Below are 22,843 nucleotides of genomic sequence, written 5' to 3' on the forward strand. Positions count from 1 at the left end.
TTTTTTAAAGTGCACAAAGTTCTTAACAGAAGAAGTTTGGCAGGTAGTATTGTGTTAACTGTAAAGATTGGAATAATGAGATTTATTTTCTTAAATTCATTTACTGTTATGTCTCTCTCTCTCCCTCATCCCCAATTCATATCTGATTCCTATATTCTAGGTATACTTGTAAGCTTCTTTTCTTTGGGTATAGAACCAAAATGTCTTTTGCAGATCATATCCTAACTAGAATGATTTCCTTTTTTTTCTGTGTGAAAACACAATTCAGTTACTGTTTAAGTAAAGCAGATTTTGTCAAATGAAATAATTCTTTTAAAAATCCACCCAAGTCAGACCATCTTAGAATTTTAGTCCCATTTAAGTGGATATTCAGAGTATTTGGGATTAAGAACTGAGTGCGTAAATGTATATGTGATGATCAAATGCTTTTGCACTATGGACGACATTAAATCAAAATGGGGGCGGGGTGTCATTCCCCCCTATAAAAATATTAAAAAAAATAAAAAATAAAGAGAGTTTTTATGGACCAGTGAGTCTTATATGGCGAAAGGCAGAATTAAGTCTGGAAATTCACAGACATTAGCTAATTTCTAGTGGAAAAAATGGAAATTTGTCCACAATGCTCTGCTATGAATAGCAGAATAGCATGGCTCTGGCCTTCTGCATTGTAGGATGGGAAAGCAGCCCATTTAAAAACATTGTTCCGGAGATCGTGAGTTCAAGTCCTGCCTTAGGTATGAAAGCCAGATGGGGGATTTTGAGCCAGTCACTCCCATTCAGCTCAACCCACCTCACAGGGGAAATTAAGGGGAAATTAGAAAGAGGAAGGCGTGTTGGATATGTGTGTGCTGTCTTGAGTTATTTGTAAAAAAAATAAAATAAAGCAAGGTATAAATAAATAAAATTGCAAATATGGAAACTTTACAATTGGATTGGGAAGAAAGATTTTGGCAAGAATCTAGCTGATGAGACACACTGTCTCTGCTTTTTCTATTGTGATCATTATAGGCTTCAACTTTGAAGGATAATGAAGTAGCTATTTCAAAAATAGAATAGAATAGAATAGAATAGAATAGAATAGAATAGAATAGAATAGAATAGAATAGAATAACTGTGAGAGGGATCTTGGAGTTTTAGTGGACAACCAGCTAAATATGAGCCAGCAGAGTGCAGCAGCAGCCAAAAAAGCTAATGCAATCCTAAAGTGTATTAACAGAGGGATACAGTCAAAATCAAGGGAAGTACTAATACCACTCTATAAAGCCTTAGTAAGACCACACCTAGAGTACTGCATCCAGTTTTGGTCACCCCATTATAAAAAAAGATGTTGAGACTCTAGAAAAAGTACAGAGAAGAGCAACCAGGATGATTAGGGGACCGGAGACTAAAACATACAACGAACGGTTGCAGGAACTGGGCTTGGCTAGTCTAGTAAAGAGAAGGACCAGGGGAGACATGATAGCAGTCTTCCAATATCTGAGGAGCTGCCACAGGGAGGAAGGGGTCAAGCTATTTTCTAAAGTGCCTGTAGGCCAGAGAAGGAATAATGGATGGAAACTGAACAAGGAGAGATTTAACCTGGAAATAAGGAGAAACTTTCTGACAGTGAGAACAATCAACCAATGGAACAGTTTGCCCTCGGAAGTTGTTGAAGCGCCATCACTTGAGACTTTCAAGAAGATATTGGACTGCCATTTGTCAGAAATGGTGTAGGGTCCCCCGCTTGGGTGGGGGGGTTGGACTAGATGACCTATAAGGTCCCTTCCAACTCTGATTATCTGTTAACTTTATTGTCACTTTGAACGTACACTAATCGGCATATATTAAAAATGAAATTTTGTTGCATACAGCTCTCAAAGGGTCACAGAATGTACATAGTAATATTATACATAGAAAAGGCACACAGGGTCAAAAGGCACATAGAAAAACATAGAAAAGTGACAGCAGAAAAAGACATAGAGATCCATTAAGTCTGCCCTTTGGGTTTCTTTGTTTTTTGTTTTCTTTCTTTCTTTATTACTTTTTATATATTTTATGTGATGCAATGTGGTGCAATGAACGCAGCGCAATTGTTGTGGCAGTTTTTTGCGTAAGTGATCCCGTGCCTGAAATATTTAGGAAACATGGCAAAATCCATCTGGTTTTGATTATCTTAATTTGTTTGCTGTGTTTTAGATTTTTGCATTTAATTCTACCATTGTATGCTGCTTGAATGATAGTACAGTCGTCCTCAACTTACAACCATTCATTTAGTGACCATTCAAAGTTACAGGGGCGCTGAAAAAAGTGACTTATGACCATGTTGCAGCCTTCCCATGGTCACGTGGTCAAAATTTGGATGCTTAGCAACTGGTTCATATTTATGACAGTTGCAGTGTCCCTGGGTTCATCTGATCCCCTTTTGTGATCTGACAAAATAAAATCAATGGGAAAACCAGATTCATTTAACAACCATGTTACTAACTTAACAATTGCAGAGATTCACCTGTGGCAAGAAAGGTCATAAAATGGAGCAAAACTCACTTAAGAACTGTCATGCCCCTGTTGGAATCTGATTCTGAGGGGGAGGTCGAACAGCTGACAGGGAGTGGGAGTGTGGCTCCAGTGGCTGTGGAGGAAACTGGGGAAGGGCATAGTCTGGCTGGGCATTCAGAGGAAGACCCAGGCCCACCCCCTCTTCATCCCAGGGCATGCAGGGAGGAACGGATAAGGGAGCAACATGGGTTATGGGGGAGAAAAAGGCCCTGATTCCCTCATTAGCTGCAGGGAAAACAGGATATACAGGATGTTTGTGCATAGCACCTTGCTTGGAAGCAAAGCGTGCATTATCTTTGTTTGTCAAGTCTTATCTGGGTTCTGGCATCTTCCCAACTGTGTGTGTTTCGTTATCTTTGAAGTCTGCAATTCCTTATACTGCCCTGTCTCGCTAATTGCTACAACGTGGTTTGTGTTGGTTTTTATTTATAATTTATATGCACTTTGGGGTCGGACTGAATTTCTTCCCTTTAAAAACTTTTTTGGGAGAGTTTTCTCACCAACCGATAATAACTGGACATTGGGGGCCAAGTTGGAGGAATTAAAGGGACCTTACCAACTTTTGTGACTTTGTTGCTTTTGTGCCACACATCAGAAGAACTCTCTCACTTAGCAACAGAATTCTGGGCTCAATTGCGGTCATAAATTGAGGACTATCTGTATAAGTAGAAACACGGGATATTCATTAAATAACAAGAGCAGCTTAATAGCTCATAGCCTTCCCTTCTCAGTTTCATCTTCCTGTTTAGAAAATCCTTTGGCACTTGAGGCTGAAATTCCTCCTTTAAAAAATTGCTGCCTTCTGTAATTACATATAATCCTTCTGGTTACATTGTCTTCTGTTCCCTTTTATTGCATTTTGTAATATTTATGTTGTAATTGCTTTAGAACTGATTTATTGCTGGCTTTTCTTGTTGCCATTTCCCTTACGTAACAATGTTTTTCTTGGGATGGATGTACAGCACTGTTTTTACAAGCTGGCTGAGAATTGGAGGTTGGAAGCTTAAGTCAGGTCAGGTCTGGCTAGAATTCAGATGGGGGACTATCTGGAAAATACCAGGGCTAGACAGGTGGTCCTCGACTTACAACAGCTTGTTTAGTGACTATTCAAAGTTACAACGGCACTGAAAAAAGTGACTTACGATCATTTTTCACGGTTACAATCTTTGTAGTGTTGGAAGAAATGTCCTTCTGGGTTCAGTTCCATGTGGGGAAAAAAACACTGGAAACATGGGAAAGATGGTTTAATGGTGGACAGGACCACATGGCCTGGAGCTCCAAAGTGAAAAGGATGATCCCATGCTTCAAGGGGAAGGAAAAGATGGAGGAGGAGGAGGGCTGAAAGTGCCCGGTTTTATACCCTCTGTTGAGATTTGAATTTGAGCATGTGTTCTGATTGGTTGTCAGACTCCCATGTCCTACCAGTTAATGAATATTTCAGCTTTAACCACAACAACACAAGAGCTCACAACAGATATAAACTAAATGGAAACCACTCCAAACTCGATTGCAGAAAGTACGTTTTCAGCAACAGAGTAGTCAATGCCTTGTATGCACTACCTGACTCTATTGTAACATCCTCAAACCCTCACTCCTTTACCCTCAAACTAACCGCTATTGACTTCACCCCATTCCTAAGAGGTTTGTAAGAGGCGTGCATAAGCGCACAATCGTGCCTACCATCCCTGTCCTATTGTCCCCAATTATTACTTCCTATTTCTTGTATTTAAACTTATGTTTATTCTTGTTTCTGTTGTATTGTAAGCTTTTGACAAATAATGATGATGATGATGGTGGGGCCATGCAGGGGTAACTATGTAGGCTGTCCTGAGTGCCAGGCTTGGTTGAGCCTTGCTGGATGATTCCTATTATAGCTCTACCTGAAGTAAATCTTTGTTATGTAAAATATTCTGGCCCAGGCCTTAACGGCCTACCCATTAACAAAGGTGAGGGTGAGGTTCTGCTTCTGAGTTTCTACTCTTTTTAGGGGAAACATTCTGCCTTTTTAATATTTCCTAGGATATTTCATTTTTCTCGGAGAGGGGTGGGTGCTAACCTCCTACAGTAGCATCCCCATGATCAGGAGATCAAAACTCAGACACTTGGCAACTGTCTCATACTTATGTTGCTGTGTCCCAAGATCATGGGATCACCTTTTTTTTTTTTTTGCAATTCTTTCGATAAGCAAAGTCAGTGGGGGAAGTCTGATTCACTTAACAGCCGGGTTACTGACTTACTGCAGTGATTCGTTTAACAATTGCGGCAAGAAAGGTAATAAAATGGGGCAAAACTCACATAACTAATGTCTCAACCTAAATTTTTGAGGCTCAGTTGTGGTTGTAAGGCGAGGACAACCTATACATTATGTTGTTGGAAGAAAAATCCTTCTGGGTTCAGTTCCAAGTGGGGAAAAAGACACTAGAAACATGGTGTTTGGAAGGTTTAATGGTGGACAGGAGGACACCATGGCCTGGAGCTCCAGAGTGAAAAGGAAGGATGATCACTTGCTTCAAGGTGAAGGAAGAGATCAAGAAAGGACTGATATGCTGAGAGTGCCTGGGATTTGAATTGGAGCTTGTATTCTGATTGGTTGTCAGACTCCCATGGGGCCATGCAGGGGCAACTCTGTAGGCTGTCCTGAGTTCTAGGCTTGGTTGAGCCTTGCTGGATGATGATGCACTGAAAAGGACTTTTGAGCAATTGCTATAGCTTTAGCTGGAGATCTTTGTTATGTAAAATATTCTGGCCCAGGCCTTAATGGCCCACCCATTAACAAAGGTGGGGGTGAGTTTCTACTTCTGAGGTAAGTTTCTGCTTCTGAGTTTCTACTCTTTTTAGGGGAAATATTCTGCCTTTTTAATATTTCCTAGGATATTTCATTTTTCTAGGAGGGGGTGGGTTGCTAACTTCCTACAACGTGTGGGGGAACTAAACAAACATTGAAAACAAGCCATGGCAATCCACATTTGAACCATTGTGAGGAGAATCTACATGGATGCGTCCATAAAGTTACCAGGAATCAAGATTGTCCCGAGGAAGATTTTACCTATCAGAAACTTTACCTCTTTTTCAGGAAAGGAACTATGGGAGGTAAAACGTTTCAGATGAATAAATATTGGTGTCATCATCCTAATAGCTGGGTTGAACTTTTACTCAAGCTTCAAAGTTTTGTGATAGAGAGTTGCCAACAACATCTTAAGAAATAACGATTTTTGTTGTGGACTTTAACAAAATGTACTTGAGGGGCTGCCATAAAGAAGAGGGGGTCAAATTATTCTCCAAAGCACCAGAGGGCAGGACAAGAAATAATGGTTGGAAACTGATCAAGGAGAGAAGCAATCTGGAATTAAGGAGAAATTTCCTAATAGTGAGGACAATTAACCAGTGGAACAGCTGGCCTCTACAAGTTGTGAGTGCTCCATCACTGGAGGTTTTAAAGAAGAGACTGGACAGCCACTTGTCTGAAATGGTATATGTTCTCCTGCTTGAGCAAGGGGCTGGACTAAAAGACCTCCAAAGTCCCTTTCATCTCATTCATTCTATTTTAACCATGCAGTACAAGCATAGTTCTCTGAGCATTAGCTGCCAAATCAATCAATCAGTCAATCAATCAACTAATATTTATTTATTTAGAAATAATTTATACTGCTGCCTACTTGCACGGGGCGACTCAAGGTGGCTTACAAGGACATTAAAAGCACAATATAAAAGAAATAATAAATAATAAAATAATAGCGCCCCCTCCGACGACAACACACATTCATACCAGCTACTTAATGGGCTCCATCCGCCATGGGTTCCCCAGGCCCACTGGCAGAACCATGTCTTCAGGACTTCCCGAAAGAGTGGTAGAGTGGGGGCCAGTCCAATTTCTGAAGGGATGATCTTCCAGAGGGAGGGAGCCACCATGGAGAAGCCCTTCTTCTGGGCCCCACCAGATGCAGGGGTGGTCTGCTGGGGGCTCGCAGGGGCTCGGGAGAGTCCTAGCTAAGACTCTCTGGGGCTCGGAGAGCCCCCAAAGACAAGCAGCAAGGGAAAGCTCTTAATAGGCTTAATTAAACTTTTGGGCGTTCAGCCAAGAGCATTTCACACCTCATAAAAGTGTTGCAGGCTAGATAAACAATCTACTCAGCACCATTGAGAACAATCAGATAACATAGCCACTAGTCTCCATGGGGATTAATTCCCAAATAATAAGAATCGCGTAACTCACCAGAAACTCCACTAAGACTCCAAGATCCTCATCAACAGTCACTGCTAGTAAGCCTGGTTTCACCCAGTCTTTTATTTAAGTATTAAATGCATGAAATAATAAACAACTTTTTGGTGTATATCTCCTTTATGTAATTAGGGCAAAGAAGCGACATCCAGTCACATGACCACTCTGCCATGCCCACCCAGCCAGTCATTAGGGCAGAGAGCCCCTTGCTAAAAAATTTGAAGCCCACCCCTGGCCAGATGTATCTCCTTAGGTGAGGGGACCCGCAACATGCCTTGGCTCCCCGCTCTAGTGGGACGGTTAGATGTGACCGGCAAGAGACGGTCCCTTAACTTGGACTTTGGGCATAGTAGTTGCAGTGCTGGGATGGACAATCAAATAGGTATAGTTGCAATAAAACCACAGTATATATCACTAGGAAAACTTTGATTGACTCAATTATGTAGAGGTAGCCCTTGACTTTACAACTATAGTGGAGACCAGAATTTCCATTGCTACTCAAGATGGTTGTAATAACGTGAGTTGTGCCCAATTTTACAACCTCCTTCGCCACGGGTTGTTAAACGATATCACTGCAACTGTTAAGCGAAACATGCAGTTGTTAAGTGAATCTGGCTTCCCCATTGATTTTTGCTGGTTGGAAGCTGGATGGAAAGATTGCAAATGGGCCTCGCAAGATCGCAGGACGCTGTGTTGCCACGCCCCTAAACTTTGATCACATGACCCTGGGGATGCTGCCATGGTAGTTAAGTGCGGAAAACCGGTCATAGTTCACTTTTTCAGGGCTATTGTAACTTCAAATGGTCACTAAACGAATGGTCATATGTTGAGGACGATACTTGCCTGCCCCAGAAAGCTGACAACATTTTTCAGATCATGAATTGGTTCCAGGATCTTCATATCCACTGGTTTTCATATCTACTGATTAAAATTTTGAGTGGAAAAAAATGTAAAACTTTATGTAAGATATGTTTGGAGCGGTCATTTCATGCTGACATTCATTTCTTGCGTTTTTCTCTCTCTCTCTCCCCAGTCTGCAGAATTCTTTGAAATGCTCGAGAAAATGCAGGTAAGTGAAACAGCATTGGTCTTCTAACTCAGTCGTCCCCAACCTTTCTAGTTTGGTGGTGGTGGTGGTGGTGTGTGTGTGGAGTGCAGGCACACACACCCGTGCACAGCTCCATTTGTGGGAGCAGCCTTGCATGAATGTGCAAGCAGAGGGTGTTTGCACTTATGCGCAAAGCTTCACATTTGCCAGCAGAGGTCTCTTGATGAGAAGGTGCTTCATGTGAATGGAACTTCGCACGCATGCGTGCATGCTTGCCCATCGCTCATGCGACTGGAGCTTCATGCATGTACGCTTGTCCGTCTCTCCCATGGCCCGGTTTCGAACAGGCCACGGTTCAGTAGTGGGTCACACAGCCTGGGGTATGGGGACCTCTGTTCTAACTAGCTTCTTACTCTTTCACTGGGAAGGGGGAATTAGATATTTTGGAGAGTTGAGGCGATCAGCGTATGCTATTCTTGAGGCCTGATCACTGCCTTAAAAACAGCATGCCTTAAATACCCACCCTTGGTTTGGTCAGGTGACAGCAGAGGAAAGCAAGCCCTCAGCTTCACTGTATCCGTGGTACGTCATATTTCTCTCTCCCTCCACCCTCCCATTCCAACACCATTCAGTGATTGCCTCAAGGCGTGTCAAATGTGTTAAGCTTTGACACCTGGAGAAAATAGCAAATAAGTGTTGTTTGGAGTTTTGCTTTAATGATTTCTTGTGCTTCTGCAAGACTTAAGATGGCGTGGGCTCAGGTTGTCTAAGGGCTGTCTTTTCCCAGTTTTGTTTATCTGACAAGGAGCACAGCGGCTCACGTAGTTGGGAATGCTGGTTAGGAGGTTAGCAAGCCCACGTTTGAGACCCATGTCCTGGCGTGGGGCAGGGCTGAACTCCCGTCCTTTGCTCTAGCTCCTGCTAGGGGCATGAAAGACGCCCCCAAATGGGTGTCCCCAGAGCAACGGTGATGTCACTGGCTAATCATTTCAACCCAGAAGCACCTTAGTACGTCTGACATGAGTGCTGTGCTATGCTATCTACCTGGCCTACCAGAGTGGGGAAGCAGGATATGTTATGGGTTTCTTCTCTTAATTCCATATAGTGGGACCCAGAAGGAAGGGCCTTCTCTGTGGTGGTTCCCTCTCTGTGGAACATCATCCCTGTGGAAATAAGAATAGTGCCGCCACCCGGACACTCTTTTGAAAAGTCCTGAAGATATGGTTTTGCCAATGAGCTTGGGGACGCCAGGATGATACGGGGCCTATCAAGTGGTTGATTTGATTGTTGTCGCTATGGGAGGAGAGATTTACTGGGTTTTGGTTTGGGGTTTTATTTCTATAAGTCGCCTGGAATCACCAGGAGTGTCCTGGGAGGCCATATAAACTTTCTCAATAAATAAATGAGATAATCATTCAGCTTCTTAAGCCCCTTCCCAGGGAGAAACTCCCAATTTTGTGGCCCTGCAACCTCTTCAAAGGAATTTCTGAAGGAACCCCAGAGATCTAAACAACTGTGCCACTTTAAGAGAGGCAGCGATTGTATATGGTATATTGTGTCATTTGTGATAAAAATGAAAAAGATGGCTGTTTCCATTCCTTAAGGATATTCTTAGCACTAAATAAAACTAGAAAGGAGAGTGCTGTCACCGACCAAAGGTTCAAAACATTTGAAAACCAGTGGTTTTTAACTTTCCTTCCCCTGAATTGCTTCATATTGTTAAGTGTTTGCTTTGGTTTGTATTCACAGGACTGGTTCTAAATTCATTGAAAAAGTTTCTGGAGTTATTTTCTGAACGCCTTAGATTAAATGACAATTGTTATGCCATACTCATGGGGCGAGATAGTCTTGAAAGTTGAAATGCTGTTAAATAGACAAGCAAATAAATCTTCCTCATTAAACCAGCATTTTCACAACCTTGTCTACTGGAAGATGTGTGGACTTCATCTCCCAGAATTCCCCAGCCAGCATGGGGAAAATGGCTGGCTGGGGAATTCTGGGAATTGAAGTCCACACATCTTCCAATGGAAAAGGTTGTGAAAACACTGCATTAGATCCTTTCCAACGAGTAACATGAATAAACTTCAGCATAAAAACATAATAAATAAATAAATAAAATAATTTTTCAGCAACTTCTTCTTTGCTCACATAGCAATAGCACTTAGACATATACTGCTTTATAGTGCTTTAGAGCAGGGGTCGCCAACCTTTTGGACCCCAGGGACCACCAAACTCATAATTTTAAATCCCAGGGACCACTAATCGGTTCTGTGGGCATGGCCTAATTTGTGGGTGTGGCTTGGTGGTCATGTGACTGGCTGGGCATGGCTTGTATGTAAATATTATAAATATTTATATAAATATTGAATTTTTTATAAAAAAGAGCAACTTTTACCCAAAATCAGGCAAAGCAGGCAGGCAGATTGAGTTGCTCACAGAATCACAGATTCATTCAGAGATCTATCTATCTGCCATTGGCTAGCTCAGTCTGTCACATAAAATTTGCTTGCAAGCAAACTCACAAAATTAACTCACAACACACCATGCATGAAAATATTGAATTTTTTTTATAAAAAAGAGCAACTTTTACCCAAAATCAGGCAAAGCAGGCAGATTGAGTTGCTCACAGAACCATTCAGTGATCTGTCTATCTGCCATCGGCTAGTTCAGTTTCTCAAATTTGCTTGCCATGAGTCTGCACTGAATTTGCTTGCAAGCAAACCTTCAGTCCTAAGGGAGGTTTGGCTGTGCTGAGCCAAAGATCTAAAGACTAGCTAGAAATCAAGAAATCCAACCATTTCCTGCTTCCTAGCTAATCTAAATCTCCCAGCACAGCAGAACAGATGATGGTCGGAAAAAGGAAAAGTAGCAATTTAGCAGGCATGTTTGCCGGGTAAGGAAGTAAGTGGGTGGGGAGGGTTCCCACGGGCCATGTGGGCGGCGCAGCCTTATGTTTCTACACAGCCTGGGTTAATTGCTTTGTGGGGGTGCTCTGGGGGTGAGATTTCTCTGTGGCCCACCAAAATTTTCTCACGGCCCACCAGTGGGCCATGGCCCACCGGTTGGCGACCGCTGCTTTAGAGCCCACTCTAAGTGGTTTACAGAATCAGCATATTGCCCCCAACAATTTGGGTTCTCATTTTACCCACTTTGGAAGGATGGAAGGCTGAGTCAACCTTGAGCCTGGTGAGATTTGAACTGCCAAATTGCAGGCAGCCGGCTGTCAGCAGAAGTAGCCTGCAGTACTGCACTCTAACCACTGCGCCACCGAGGCTCTTCGGTGAGAATTTCTACACACAAAATCTAAGCAGATACATTGTAGGTATTCTGAGGTTTTTATTTTTATTTTTAACTGAGGTCTTTAACTACTTTTTCTTCATCCAAACAGAGTCCAAAATCAGAAGAACAGAAGGGTGGAGGCCAGAAAAACAAGGTGAGAGTCAATGCAAGGCTCTTTTAACTAGCCCACAATCTTCCTGGAGTGAGGAAAAAATGCAGGGAAAAGTACAGGAGTGCAGTCGGTATCCTAGGATTCCAATTTCCCCCTATTTTCTATGAGTAAATCAATATTATTCCAGACCCTATGATTCATTCTTTGGTCAGGGAATTTTCTTTCTTTTATTTTTATGGATAACTAGTCCGAAAATTGTCATATCTCAGGGGATTTCAGGTGAAAACACCAAGCTCTTTTGACATTTTTATATCTTGTAAGCTTTCAATGTAACAAATGTTGGCATTCCCGGGATTACATGGGGAGATGTAGCAATTCCCATCACCACATGCGATGCTGTGTTTATATTTATATTTAATATAAAGGTAACAACAAAATATAAACAAGAAAGATGATTAGGGCACTGGAGGCTTAAATATACAAACAACGGTTGCTGGAATTGGGTATGTCTAGTTTAATGAAAAGAAGGACTAGGGGTGAAATGATAACAGTCTTCCAATATCTCAGGGGCTGCCACAAAGAAGAGGGAGTCAAGCTATTCTCCAAAGCACCTGAGGGCAGGACAAGAAGCAACGGATGGAAACTGATCAAGGAGAGAAGCAACCTAGAACTAAGGAGAAATTCACTGACAGTTGGAACAATTAAGCAGTGGAAGAAGTAAATGCTCCAACACTGGATGTTTTAAAGAAGAGATTAGATAACCATTTGTCTGAAATGGCGTAGGGTTTCCTGCCTAAGCAGTGGGTTGGACTAGAAGACCTCCAAGGTTCCTTCTAACTCAGTTATTCTATTCTATTATTTATATTCAGTATATCACATCTTTATTATTTTTACAAATAACTGAAGGCTGTGAACATATCCAACACACCTTCCTCCTCGCATTTTCCCCCACAACAACCACCCTGTCAGATGAGTTGGGCTGAGAGAGAATGATTAGCACAAGGGCACCCAGCTGGCTTTCATGGCTAAAGCGGGACTTGAACTCACAGTCTCTTGCTTTCTTGCCTGATGCCTAAAAGACTTCCTCTGTCAAGCCATCTTCCTGTAATGAATACTGTTCAAACAGGTTGCCTATTAATTTCTCGATCTTACTTGCTCAAGAAATGTATTTCCATTTAAAGATATCGGAAAGATCTGTCAAAGGATAGTCATTAGTTACCTGTCCAGTAGAATCCTTGTAGATGAAGTCAATGGTGTTCTAAGAGCAGACCTCAAACTTTATAAGATTACATAATATAATAATATAAAGTTCCTCAACCGTTTGTTTAGCAACTGTTCAAAATTACCATGGTACTGAAGAAAAAGCGACTGATTGCCAGTCCTCTCACTTATGACTGCAGCATCCTCACAGTCTCGTGATCAAAATTTGTGCGCTTAGCACCAGGTGTGTTTATGATGGTTGCAGTGTCCTGGGGTCATGTGATTTGAGACCTTGCAGCAGGCTTCCAACAAACAGAGTCAATGTGGGAAGCCAGATTTACTAAACACCTGTTTCACTTAACAATAGCAATGATTTGCTTAATAACCAGAGAGGAGAGAGAGAGAGAGAGAGACAGAGAAGGAGAGAAGAGAGAGAAGAGAGAGAGAGGATAGAGAAGGAGAGAGAGAGAGACAGAGAGACAGAGACAGAGACAAGGAAGGGAGAAAGAGAGACAGGAGAGACAGACACAGTAGAGAGAGAGAGAGAGAGACAGGAGAGAGAGAGAGACGAGAGAGAGACAGAGGAGAGAGGAGACACAGAGAGACAGAGAGACAGAGAGAGAGACACACACAAGAGAGAGAGAGAGAGAGAGAGAAGGAGAGAGACAGAGAGAGAGGAGAGAAGACAGAGAGAGAGGAGACAGAGAGACAGAGAGACAGAGGAGAGACAGAGAGACAGACAGAGCAGAGGAGAAAGAGGAGAGAGACAGACAGAGACAGAGACAGAGACAAGGAAGGGAGAGAGAGACAGGAGAGACAGACACAGTAGGAGAGAGAGAGAGAGAGAGAGAGAGAGAGAGAGAGAGAGAGACAGAGGAGAGAGGAGACAAAGAGACACAGAGAGACAGAGAGACAGAGGGAGAGAGACAGACAGAGAGAGAGAGAGAGAGAGAGGGGAGAGAGACAGAGAGAGGAGAGAGAGACAGAGGAGAGAGGAGACAGAGAGACAGAGAGACAGAGGAGAGAGAGAGACAGACAGAGCAGAGGGAGAAAGAGGAGAGAGACAGACAGAGACAGAGACAGAGACAAGGAAGGGAGAAAGAGAGACAGGAGAGACAGACACAGTAGGAGAGAGAGAGAGAGAGAGACAGGAGAGAGAGAGACGAGAGAGAGACAGAGGAGAGAGGAGACAAAGAGACACAGAGAGACAGAGAGACAGAGGGGAGAGAGACAGACAGAGAGAGAGAGAGAGACAGGAGAGAGAGAGAGAGAGAGGAGAGAGAGACAGAGGAGAGAGGAGACAGAGAGACAGAGAGACAGAGGAGAGACAGAGAGACAGACAGAGCAGAGGGAGAAAGAGGAGAGAGACAGACAGAGACAGAGACAGAGACAAGGAAGGGAGAAAGAGAGACAGGAGAGACAGACAGTAGGAGAGAGAGAGAGAGAGACAGGAGAGAGAGAGACGAGAGAGAGACAGAGGAGAGAGGAGACAAAGAGACACAGAGAGACAGAGAGACAGAGGGAGAGAGACAGACAGAGAGAGAGAGAGAGGAGAGAGACAGAGAGAGGAGAGAGAGACAGAGGAGAGAGGAGACAGAGAGACAGAGAGACAGAGGAGAGAGAGAGACAGACAGAGCAGAGGGAGAAAGAGGAGAGAGACAGACAGACAGACAGACAGACAGACAGACAGACAGAAGGAACAGAAGCAATTGAGCAAAAAGACAAAGTGGAAGGAAGGAAGCTATCAGGCATGTCCTAATTTCACTTTTAAAGAAATTGAATCTTTCAAAAGCAATATCAGTTATATTTCCAAAAGAAACAAAGCTGCTTTCATTACCTTAAATGGTGTTTGAAATAGAACCGAGGGTGACATTTTCTTGTGTGTGTTTGTTTTTATTATTTTCCAGGAGGACTATATCCCCTATCCCAGCATTGATGAGGTATGTACTCGAGGGGAAAAAGAAAAAAAAGCTATTAGAAAGATTACTAAAAAAGAAAGTCACTGAAAAGTTTAAGTGGGGGTCCAAAATCTCAAAGTAACCACCTTGGAATTGAAAAGTCGCACCTTTTCTATGCATGCTGCTTTTCTAATGCAACGAAAGGAAGGGGCTACAGCCATACATTTGGGGCTGCTCTTGGCTTTTTTTGAATCCCACCCCTCCCCCAGCTCAAGATGCTTCTGATACTCTGCCAGAATATGTATAACTTGGTTTTGAATAAATTAGAAGACACTGTTGGAAGGAAGATCCATCTGGTTTTGTTCCAAGCTGAGAGAAAGACATGTTGAGGCTCTAGAAAAAGTACAGAGAAGAACAACCAGGATGATTAGGGGACTGGAAACTAACACATATGAAGAACGGTTACAGGAACTGGGCATGGCTAGTCTAGTGAAGAGAAGGACCAGGGGAGACATGATAGCAGTCTTCCAATATTTGAGGGGCTGCCACAGAGAGGAAGGGGTCAAGCTATTTTCCAAAGTACCCAAAGGCCAGACAAGGAATAATTGATGGAAACTGAACAAGGAGAGATTTAACTTGGAAATAAGTGAGAGCAATCAACCAATGGAACAGAAGTTGCCTTCAGAAGTTGTGGCAGTTTCATCACTGGAGGCTTTCAAAAAGAGATTGGACTGCCATTTGTCAGAAATGGTGTAGGGTCTGCTGGGTAGGGGGTTGGACTAGATGACCTACAAGGTCCCTTCCAACTCTGTTAATATGTTAATCTGTTAAAATACAACCAGTAGAACAGCCCAGTGCAGAGAGAGGGAAGGAGAGAGGGAAGGAGAGAGGGAAGGAGAGAGGGAAGGAGAGAGAGAGAGAGTTTGTTCGTTCCCTGATCATGGGCTCCAGCACGAGTCCAAAAGCTTGAAAGAATAAATCTTTGGTCCCAGTGACTGACTCAGATTATATTCTAAGGCAACTATTCTTTAACACCACACCCTCTAAATGAGTTTCAATATGTTCTCACTGTGACTTCCTATAATTGGAGAGGTACAAGCAAAAAATATGTGGTTGAGGCACCAGGTTGAGGATATCCAGAATAAATATCTGTGCAGTCTGCACATAAAACAAACAGGTTTGTTTTTTTTGAATTGTTTGTTTGTTTGGTTTTTACTTTACAGGTATATATAGAAAAGCTTTTGGGTTTTTTTAAAAATAAATTTACTGCATTCATTGCTGAAATTACATAATTTAACAATTTCCTAGACCTTTTAAATTTTGCAGCAATGTTTTTGCCAAATCTACGTTAGTCATACCCAAAAGTGCAGTGATTCCTTGTTACAAACTCTGTTTGGTTACAAAATACTGATGAGTTCATACAGTGGATTACTGTTCAAACACCACATCTACATCTCTGGGTGCAAGGAACTATTCATAAGTTTACACCATTAAGTGGTACATTGAATGCCAATGTGTGTTATTTTTTTAACCCGACAAGGACGATATAAATCATTTTAAAGAATTCTTACTTGCTACTCTGAGATATTTTTTTAAAAAAAGATTTAGATCCAAAATATTGTTCTGATGTGGAAATTGCTTTGTACATTACTTCAAGCATAAAATTAAGATGAATTAAATCCTCTTTGCTAGAAATTATCAGGAACGTCATCAAATTTGATCAGTACAAGAATTAGCGTAGTGACGTTATCTAACCATACAGGTGAAATTAGACAATCGGTAGAAATAATGAAATTGGTTCAAAGTAGCCTTTCTGAGCCAGATGTTTTGGGACTACTGTTCTTAAAATAACCAGCTGATTTCCCCATTTGGGGAATTTCTGCCCAACCACATCTGGTGGATGTCATACCGGAGAAGGATTGTGTACTTTATTTTTATATATTGAAGGAGATCTATAAATTAATAATAATTAAAAAAAAACAGTTTTAATCATCCACCCAGAGACTGGAAACAGATGAACTCTGGAGATTTATATCTAGTCCTGCCTTTTCTCCATGCTTGACTCCACACTCCGAAGTCTTTTGTTAGATTCTTTGATTCACATTTTGAGAATGTGATTGCAACATGGAGTTGGGTAACATCTGAGTGATCACTTTTTGTTCTACCAAGTGGGGTTGGGAATATAAAAAGTATGAGGTAGCATTTTAATGTGATGTCCATTAGATGGGGTTGGAATTGAACATCTGCACCACCACAAGGCCTGGAAATGGACTTGAACCTTTTCTTCTGGGTCCATAATTACACACAAGCCTGAGAATCAAATCTGCCCTGAAATATTTACAGGAGTGTTTCTCAACCTTGGCATATTTTCATTGATATATTTTCTCGTTATATTCGATAAGTACTTTGTGAACAGTGTTCTGTCTGAGTCAATTTGCTTACATAACAATATTAAACTCCTAGGTTTTAACTCTATTATCCAACCATTGATAAAACAAGTCCCAAGATCGAAAATATTCTGTGTCTTCTTTTTCTTCTGTCTTCAGTATTAGTCTATCCATTTCTGCACAGTCTAATTTTTTTAAAAAATCCTCTTCTGTGGGTGTTTCCTCATTTTTCCAGTGTTGTGCAAATACAATTCTTGTTGCTGTCAAAACATGTCACCTTGGCAAGTTTCAGATAGGTGGACTTCAACTCCCAGAATTCCCCAGCCAGCTGGGGAACTCTGGGAGTTGACGTCCACACAGCTGAAAGTTGCCAAGGTTGAGAAACATTGATTTATGGAATCAACATTGACATCTAGTTTGGTGGCCTTATGCTTCAGATGAGGCAGCTCTGACAAGCCGAGCACATTGTTCTAAAGTGGCACCTGATAACCATTCCTTCCTCCCCTCCAAACAGATTTTAGAAAAAGGGAGTCCCTACCCCTTAATCATCTTGCCTCAATTTGGGGGCTACTGGATCGAAGACCCCGAGAACCTCAGCACCCCCACTTCATCTGAAAGCAGCATCTGTGATGAAGAGGAGGAACCGCTCAGCCCCAGCACTTACGGCTACAAACTGGAGTGCAAAGGTGAAGCCAAGGCATATCGGAAACATTTCTTAGGAAAGGTTAGTGGGAAAGGAGGCGTGTGCTCCATTACACACATGCTTACGCAGAGCTTAAAGGGGTCGAGCAAACTTCTCCGGCATTTGCGTGTCAGGGAATGGTTGCATCTATCATTTGGGGATGGTTGCAAAGGAGATGCATTTATATTTCTGCAAATGTAACGTTCTAGATAGAGGGGCAACTCAAACAGCAAAGCACAAAAGAGGAAGTCAGATCAACCAATCAGCAGCAAGACTCACACAGGGGTGGGATTCTACTGGTTCGGAGGAACCGGTAGCCCCGACGATCAGCTGGGAGTGAGCTGGTTCGCTCCGATGATCAGCTGTTGGGCTCACCTGCCCACCCTGCCTCTAGTCTGTGCTTTATTTCTGGGTTTTCCAGCTCAGCTGCTTGGCAGCACAGCCAGTAGCTCCAGCGATTAGCTGGGAGGAACCAGTTCACCCGATGATCAGCTGTTGGGCCCATGGGCTCTAGTCTGTGCTTTATTTCTGGGTTTTCCAGCTCAGCTGCTTCGCACGGCACAGCGGATTGCCGCGCATCAGCTGTTTTACACACAGGGCTTGCAGCAGAAGGTGAGTTGCAAATGCTGCACATGCATGCAAAGCACACACACACTGAACCAGTTGTTACCCTGGTTGAATCCCACCCCTGGACGCACACATCCGTACAACACACAGTTGGAATTTGGGTGTGTATGCATCAGCCTGTCTGTGACCATCTGCAACCTACACTTACCCTGTCAGGGTTCCAAGTAATCCATAGCAAGCAAAACTCTAAGGCAGGTAGATACCTCAAAGTATACTTTTATTGGGATTATCATATTGGCACCTACCTGCTGAAAACCGACTATAAAGTCTCCCATGGTTTTCACGTCATTAAAAATATTTTTTTTTCTACTTTCTCAAAACAGTCAGTCACACGGTCCAATCACAGTGCAGGCTGGCAGCCGGGTAGCATTTCTCTGCCTTCCTCTGAACAGGTGTGAGAATGTCCTTGGTTCTCAAGAGAAAATACATTGTTTTGACTGCAGATTCCCTTCTATCTCAATTCCTCCCTCCCTATCCCTCAGTCAGGTCAGCTTCAGGATTGACATCACCATCAACCCCTTTGAGATGTAGGTAATCAGCTAATGATTAAAATCTCATTTATGATGGTTACCGACATTTTTTTAGCGCAGACAAATACAAGTAGTTCTCAACTTATGACCACAAACGAGCTTAAATTTTCTGTTACTGAGACATTTGTTGAGTGTATTTTGCCCCATTCTACGACCTTCCTTGATACATTCGTTAAGTGAATCACTGCAGTTGTGTAAGTTAGTAACACGGTTATTAAGTGAACCTGGCTTCCCAGATTCCTGTCAGAAGGTCACAAAAGGTGATCACATGACCCCAGGACACTGCAAAGGTCATAAAAATGAATCAGTTGCCCAGCGTCTGAATTTTGATCATGTGACCATGGGATGGCTGCAACAGTCATAAGTGTGAAAACTGCCTATGGGTCACTTTTTTCAGTGCTGTTGTAACTTTGAACAGTCACTAAATAAACTGTTGTAAGTCAAAGACTACCTGTAGTTCAGTCTTGTCTAGAATCTGATTAAATCAGCCTTTAGCTGTTAAAAAATTTACAAAGGAGGTAGTGTTAGTAGTCATGGTTTTGGCATTTTGTCTGGACTATTTTGAAGGGCTGACATTACTGAATATCCCCCCCAAAAAATAAACCCACCCAGCTTCCAGATTCCGGATAAAGTTGATCTATTCTTTTGTTCTAAAAAAGCTTGGTAACCATTATAACTGCAATAGCACTTAGGACTTAGACTTATATACCGCTTTACAATGCTTTACAGCTCTTTCTAAGCGGTTTACAGAGTCCGCATATTGCCCCCAATCTGGGTCCTCATTTTATTGACCTCAAAAGGATGGAGGGCTGAGTCAACCATGATCTGGTCAGGATTGAACTCTTGGCAGTGGGCAGAGTCATCCTGCAATACTTCATTCTAACCACTGTGCCACCACAACTCTAAAATTTTCAGCATTAACTGTTAATTCGTACATAGTTCTGGTCCCTGTGCTTTAAATGTATATTGGAAAGACAGGAAAGGTGCATATAGTGGAGGAACAGACTGGCTTTCCCACAAGGGGCGGCATGATGGCTCAGCAGTTAAGATGCTCAGTTGGTCGGCTGTAAAGTCAGCAGCCCAGGTTCAAGACCCAAGAGTCACGAGATGGGATGAGCTCCCACCCTTGCCCCATCTCCTGCCAACCTAGCAATTTGAAAGCCTGCAAACGCAAGTAGATAAATAGGTACCACTGTGGTGGGAAGGTAACAGAACTCCATGATGTCATGCTGATCACATGACCACGGAAATATCTTTGGACAGCGCTGGCTCAATGGCATTGAAATGGAGATGAGCTATACCCCGTATATAAGTGTAAAATCCACAGGGGTTCCTTATCCCCAAGGAAAGATTTGTGGCATCTGGGCTTTTTCTACATAGGGCAAGATCTAAAAGGATTGTGTAAAAGTCTGCTCAGTCTGGAAATGACAGCTACTGTAGAGAGTTTTCCACCCACTCAAACCCTCACACTATCAAAATTTAGGGTCATCCATTAAAAATTATTCAGGCTCATCCATTCAACATCAATGTGAGAAGACTCACATTACTACACACCTAGAGAAGATAATATAGAGGTAGCTCAGGGTTGATCTGTGGAGCCCTGTTGCTGTCTGAGCTTGGCTGTTTTCTTGGAAACATTTTGTTTCCCAGCTAGGTAGCATATTCAACCCCCATTGTTATTCAAAGTACATAATGAGAAGGAAAGGAGAAATAGAAAGGGCATTAATAAAAGGAAATTTGGAGGGGGGGAGGGAAGGGAACCTTGTGGGAGGAGGGAAATGAAATTTCAACAGTGTTAAACCAGAGCTGAGCATTTTATGACCTTGGAGTCACAACTGGCCCTTTGGCTGTTCCTATCCAGCTTAAATGAATTTATTTTATTTTGAAGGAGGCTGCTACTTTTTGTGCAATTTATGTATGTGCAGGCTTCAATGCCTACGCACCTTCACAGCCTTATTGATTGGGCCCTTCACAACAGTCCCAGTTTCCAATGTGACCCTTTGGGAAAAATTAATTGCCCACCCCTCAGTGGTGGGATTAAAATTTTTTTACTACCGGTTCTGTGGGCGTGGCTTGGTGGGCGTGGCAGGGGAAGGATACTGTAAAATCTCCATTCCCATTCTACTCCTGGGGGAAAGTTACTGCAAATTCCCCATTCCCTCCCCACCCCACTAACCTGCTTTCCAGCTCCGTTCTCCTGTGCAGGGCAACAAAAGAAGACCCGGCCGATCAGCTGGGACTCGGAAGGCAGAGAAGAGATGGGGGCGGGGCCAGTCAGAGGTGGCATTTGCCGGTTCTCCCAACTACTCAAAATTTCCCCTGCTGGTTCTCCAGAACTGATCCGAACCTGCTGAATAGCATCTCTGCCACCCCTCTGTTAAACGGTGGCATTCATGGTCACCAAATGTGGTGATGGCCACCAAAACAAACGCTACCAGTCTCAGAGACATCATGTCTGTTATATATGTGGATTATGATAGATGTTCTTTCAACTTTCTTGGGTAGATCCAGGGGTGGGATTCTACCAGTTCGCACCTATTCTCTAGAACCGGTTATTAACATTCTAAGCAGTTCGGAGAACCGGTTGTTAGAAGAAATTACTGGCCTAATCCTGTAAGGAAGGCAGGAAGGAAACATTCTGGTGTTGCTTACAGAAACTGCCTCTCCGTTAACCCTTATTACATTCTTGGCAGGACTAGACTTCCTGTCTCTGGAACGTCTCTGGAATTTTTCCCCCTCCTTTGCTGGTACTTTGCTTGTGTGGAGTGACCATTCAAAGTTACAATGGCACTGAACAAAAGTGCCTGACTGATGACCATTTTTCACACTTATGACTGTTGCAGCATCCCCACAGTCATGAGAGGCCAGGCGAGGAGATGCGTGCTTCGATGTGAGTGATATTGAGTTGGCCACACCTAGCCAATAACATGACCACCAAGCCACGCCCACCACCTAAGCCACACCCACAGAACCAGTTGTTAAAAAATTGAATCCCACCCCTGGGTCAGTCAGTTCCTGTGTGACACAGAATGCTGGGTTAAATATTATTTATTAATAAATATTAAGTATTAAATATTCTCTGTGTTGCCCAATTTAGTTTTCCTGCTTTCTTTGGGATGGATCTGAGAGGAGTAGATCCTGGATCCACATGTCAGGGGGTTCATAAAATTCAGTGCTATGCAGCTATTAAAAGAAAAATATACCTCTGGCCCCATTTCTCTCTGCGAGAACATCACTGAAAGAGGCTGATGCTCTGAAGAGCAGCCAAAATCTTTCAGAATTGAAAGGCAATGGATGAAAATAGGTTGATGTCAGGGAGCAGAGAGAAAAATGAGAGCGTATGTGAAAAGAAAGGAAAGAAAGAGGAAGGAAAGAAAAAGGGGGAAGAGCAAGAAGGGAGGTAGGAGAGTGCGAGGAAAGAAGGAACAATTAAAGTACCTGAAGGCAGGACAAGAAGCAATGGGTGGAAACTAATCAAGGAGAGATCCAACCTAGAACTAAGGAGAAATTTCCTGACAGTTAGAGCAACTAATCAGTGGAACAGCTTGCCTCCAGAAGTTGTGAATGCTCCAAAACTGGAAGTTTTAAAGAAGAGACTGGATAAATGATTGTCTGTGATGGTATAGGGTTTCCTGCCTGAGCATGGGGTTGGACTAGAAGACCCCTAAGGTCCCTTTCAACTCTGTTATTCTATTATTATAGGAAGGAAGGAAGGAAGGAAGGAAGGAAGGAAGGAAAGAAGGAAGGAAGGAAGGAAGGAAGGAGAAATGCCTTAAACTACATGTAATCCTGAGGATTAAACAGGCATTTCATGCTGTGTTTTTGTCCTGAAGGTCCAATAGGGATTAATTTGATTTATCTGGGCTTCTGATGGCCTACTTGGGGATAGGAGGAATAACGTTCCAATATCCTGATAGTTGAATGTAGAAGAAAGTCCTTGGCTTACAACCATTCTTTTAGTGACCGTTCAAACTTACAATGTCACTGAAAGAAAAGTAACGACTTGGTCCTCGCACTTATGACCATTGCAACAGTCCCATGGCCACGTGATCAAAATTTAGGTGCTTGGCCACAGACACCTATTTTGGACGTTTGCAGCACCTCAGGGTCATGTGATTGCGATTTATCACTTTATCACTTCTTAAAATGGAGCTTGACTCACTTAACAATTGCCTTCCTTAGCCGTGGAAATTCGGGTCCAAATTGAGGTCGTAAGTCAAAGACTACCTGTGTTTTTCCAAGTTGGGGCTAGTCTCACCTGCCCTTCAAACCTAATTGCTCAATGGTTTCTAAGATCTGCAGTCCCTGGCATTGCATGGTGGGCAG

General features: G+C 42.7%; 1 protein-coding gene across 5 annotated transcripts in view; it reads left to right on the forward strand.

The window, feature by feature from the left end:
- RAP1GAP2 (RAP1 GTPase activating protein 2) overlaps window positions 1-22,843 on the forward strand; it is a 305,221-nt gene that overhangs the window by 232,198 nt on the left and 50,180 nt on the right. For all 5 annotated transcript variants that reach the window (XM_087957354.1, XM_087957344.1, XM_087957358.1 and 2 more), the window contains 4 exons: window positions 7,788-7,823; window positions 11,191-11,235; window positions 14,301-14,333; window positions 17,193-17,402. In XM_087957354.1, coding sequence (XP_087813480.1) covers window positions 7,788-7,823; window positions 11,191-11,235; window positions 14,301-14,333; window positions 17,193-17,402 — 324 coding nt within the window. The remainder of the gene's footprint in view (window positions 1-7,787; window positions 7,824-11,190; window positions 11,236-14,300; window positions 14,334-17,192; window positions 17,403-22,843) is intronic.

The sequence above is a fragment of the Notechis scutatus genome, chromosome 1, assembly GCF_049901735.1.
Source record: "Notechis scutatus isolate UNSWTSFEM ecotype Mainland chromosome 1, rNotScu1.2, whole genome shotgun sequence".
Taxonomy (NCBI): Eukaryota; Metazoa; Chordata; class Lepidosauria; order Squamata; family Elapidae; genus Notechis; species Notechis scutatus.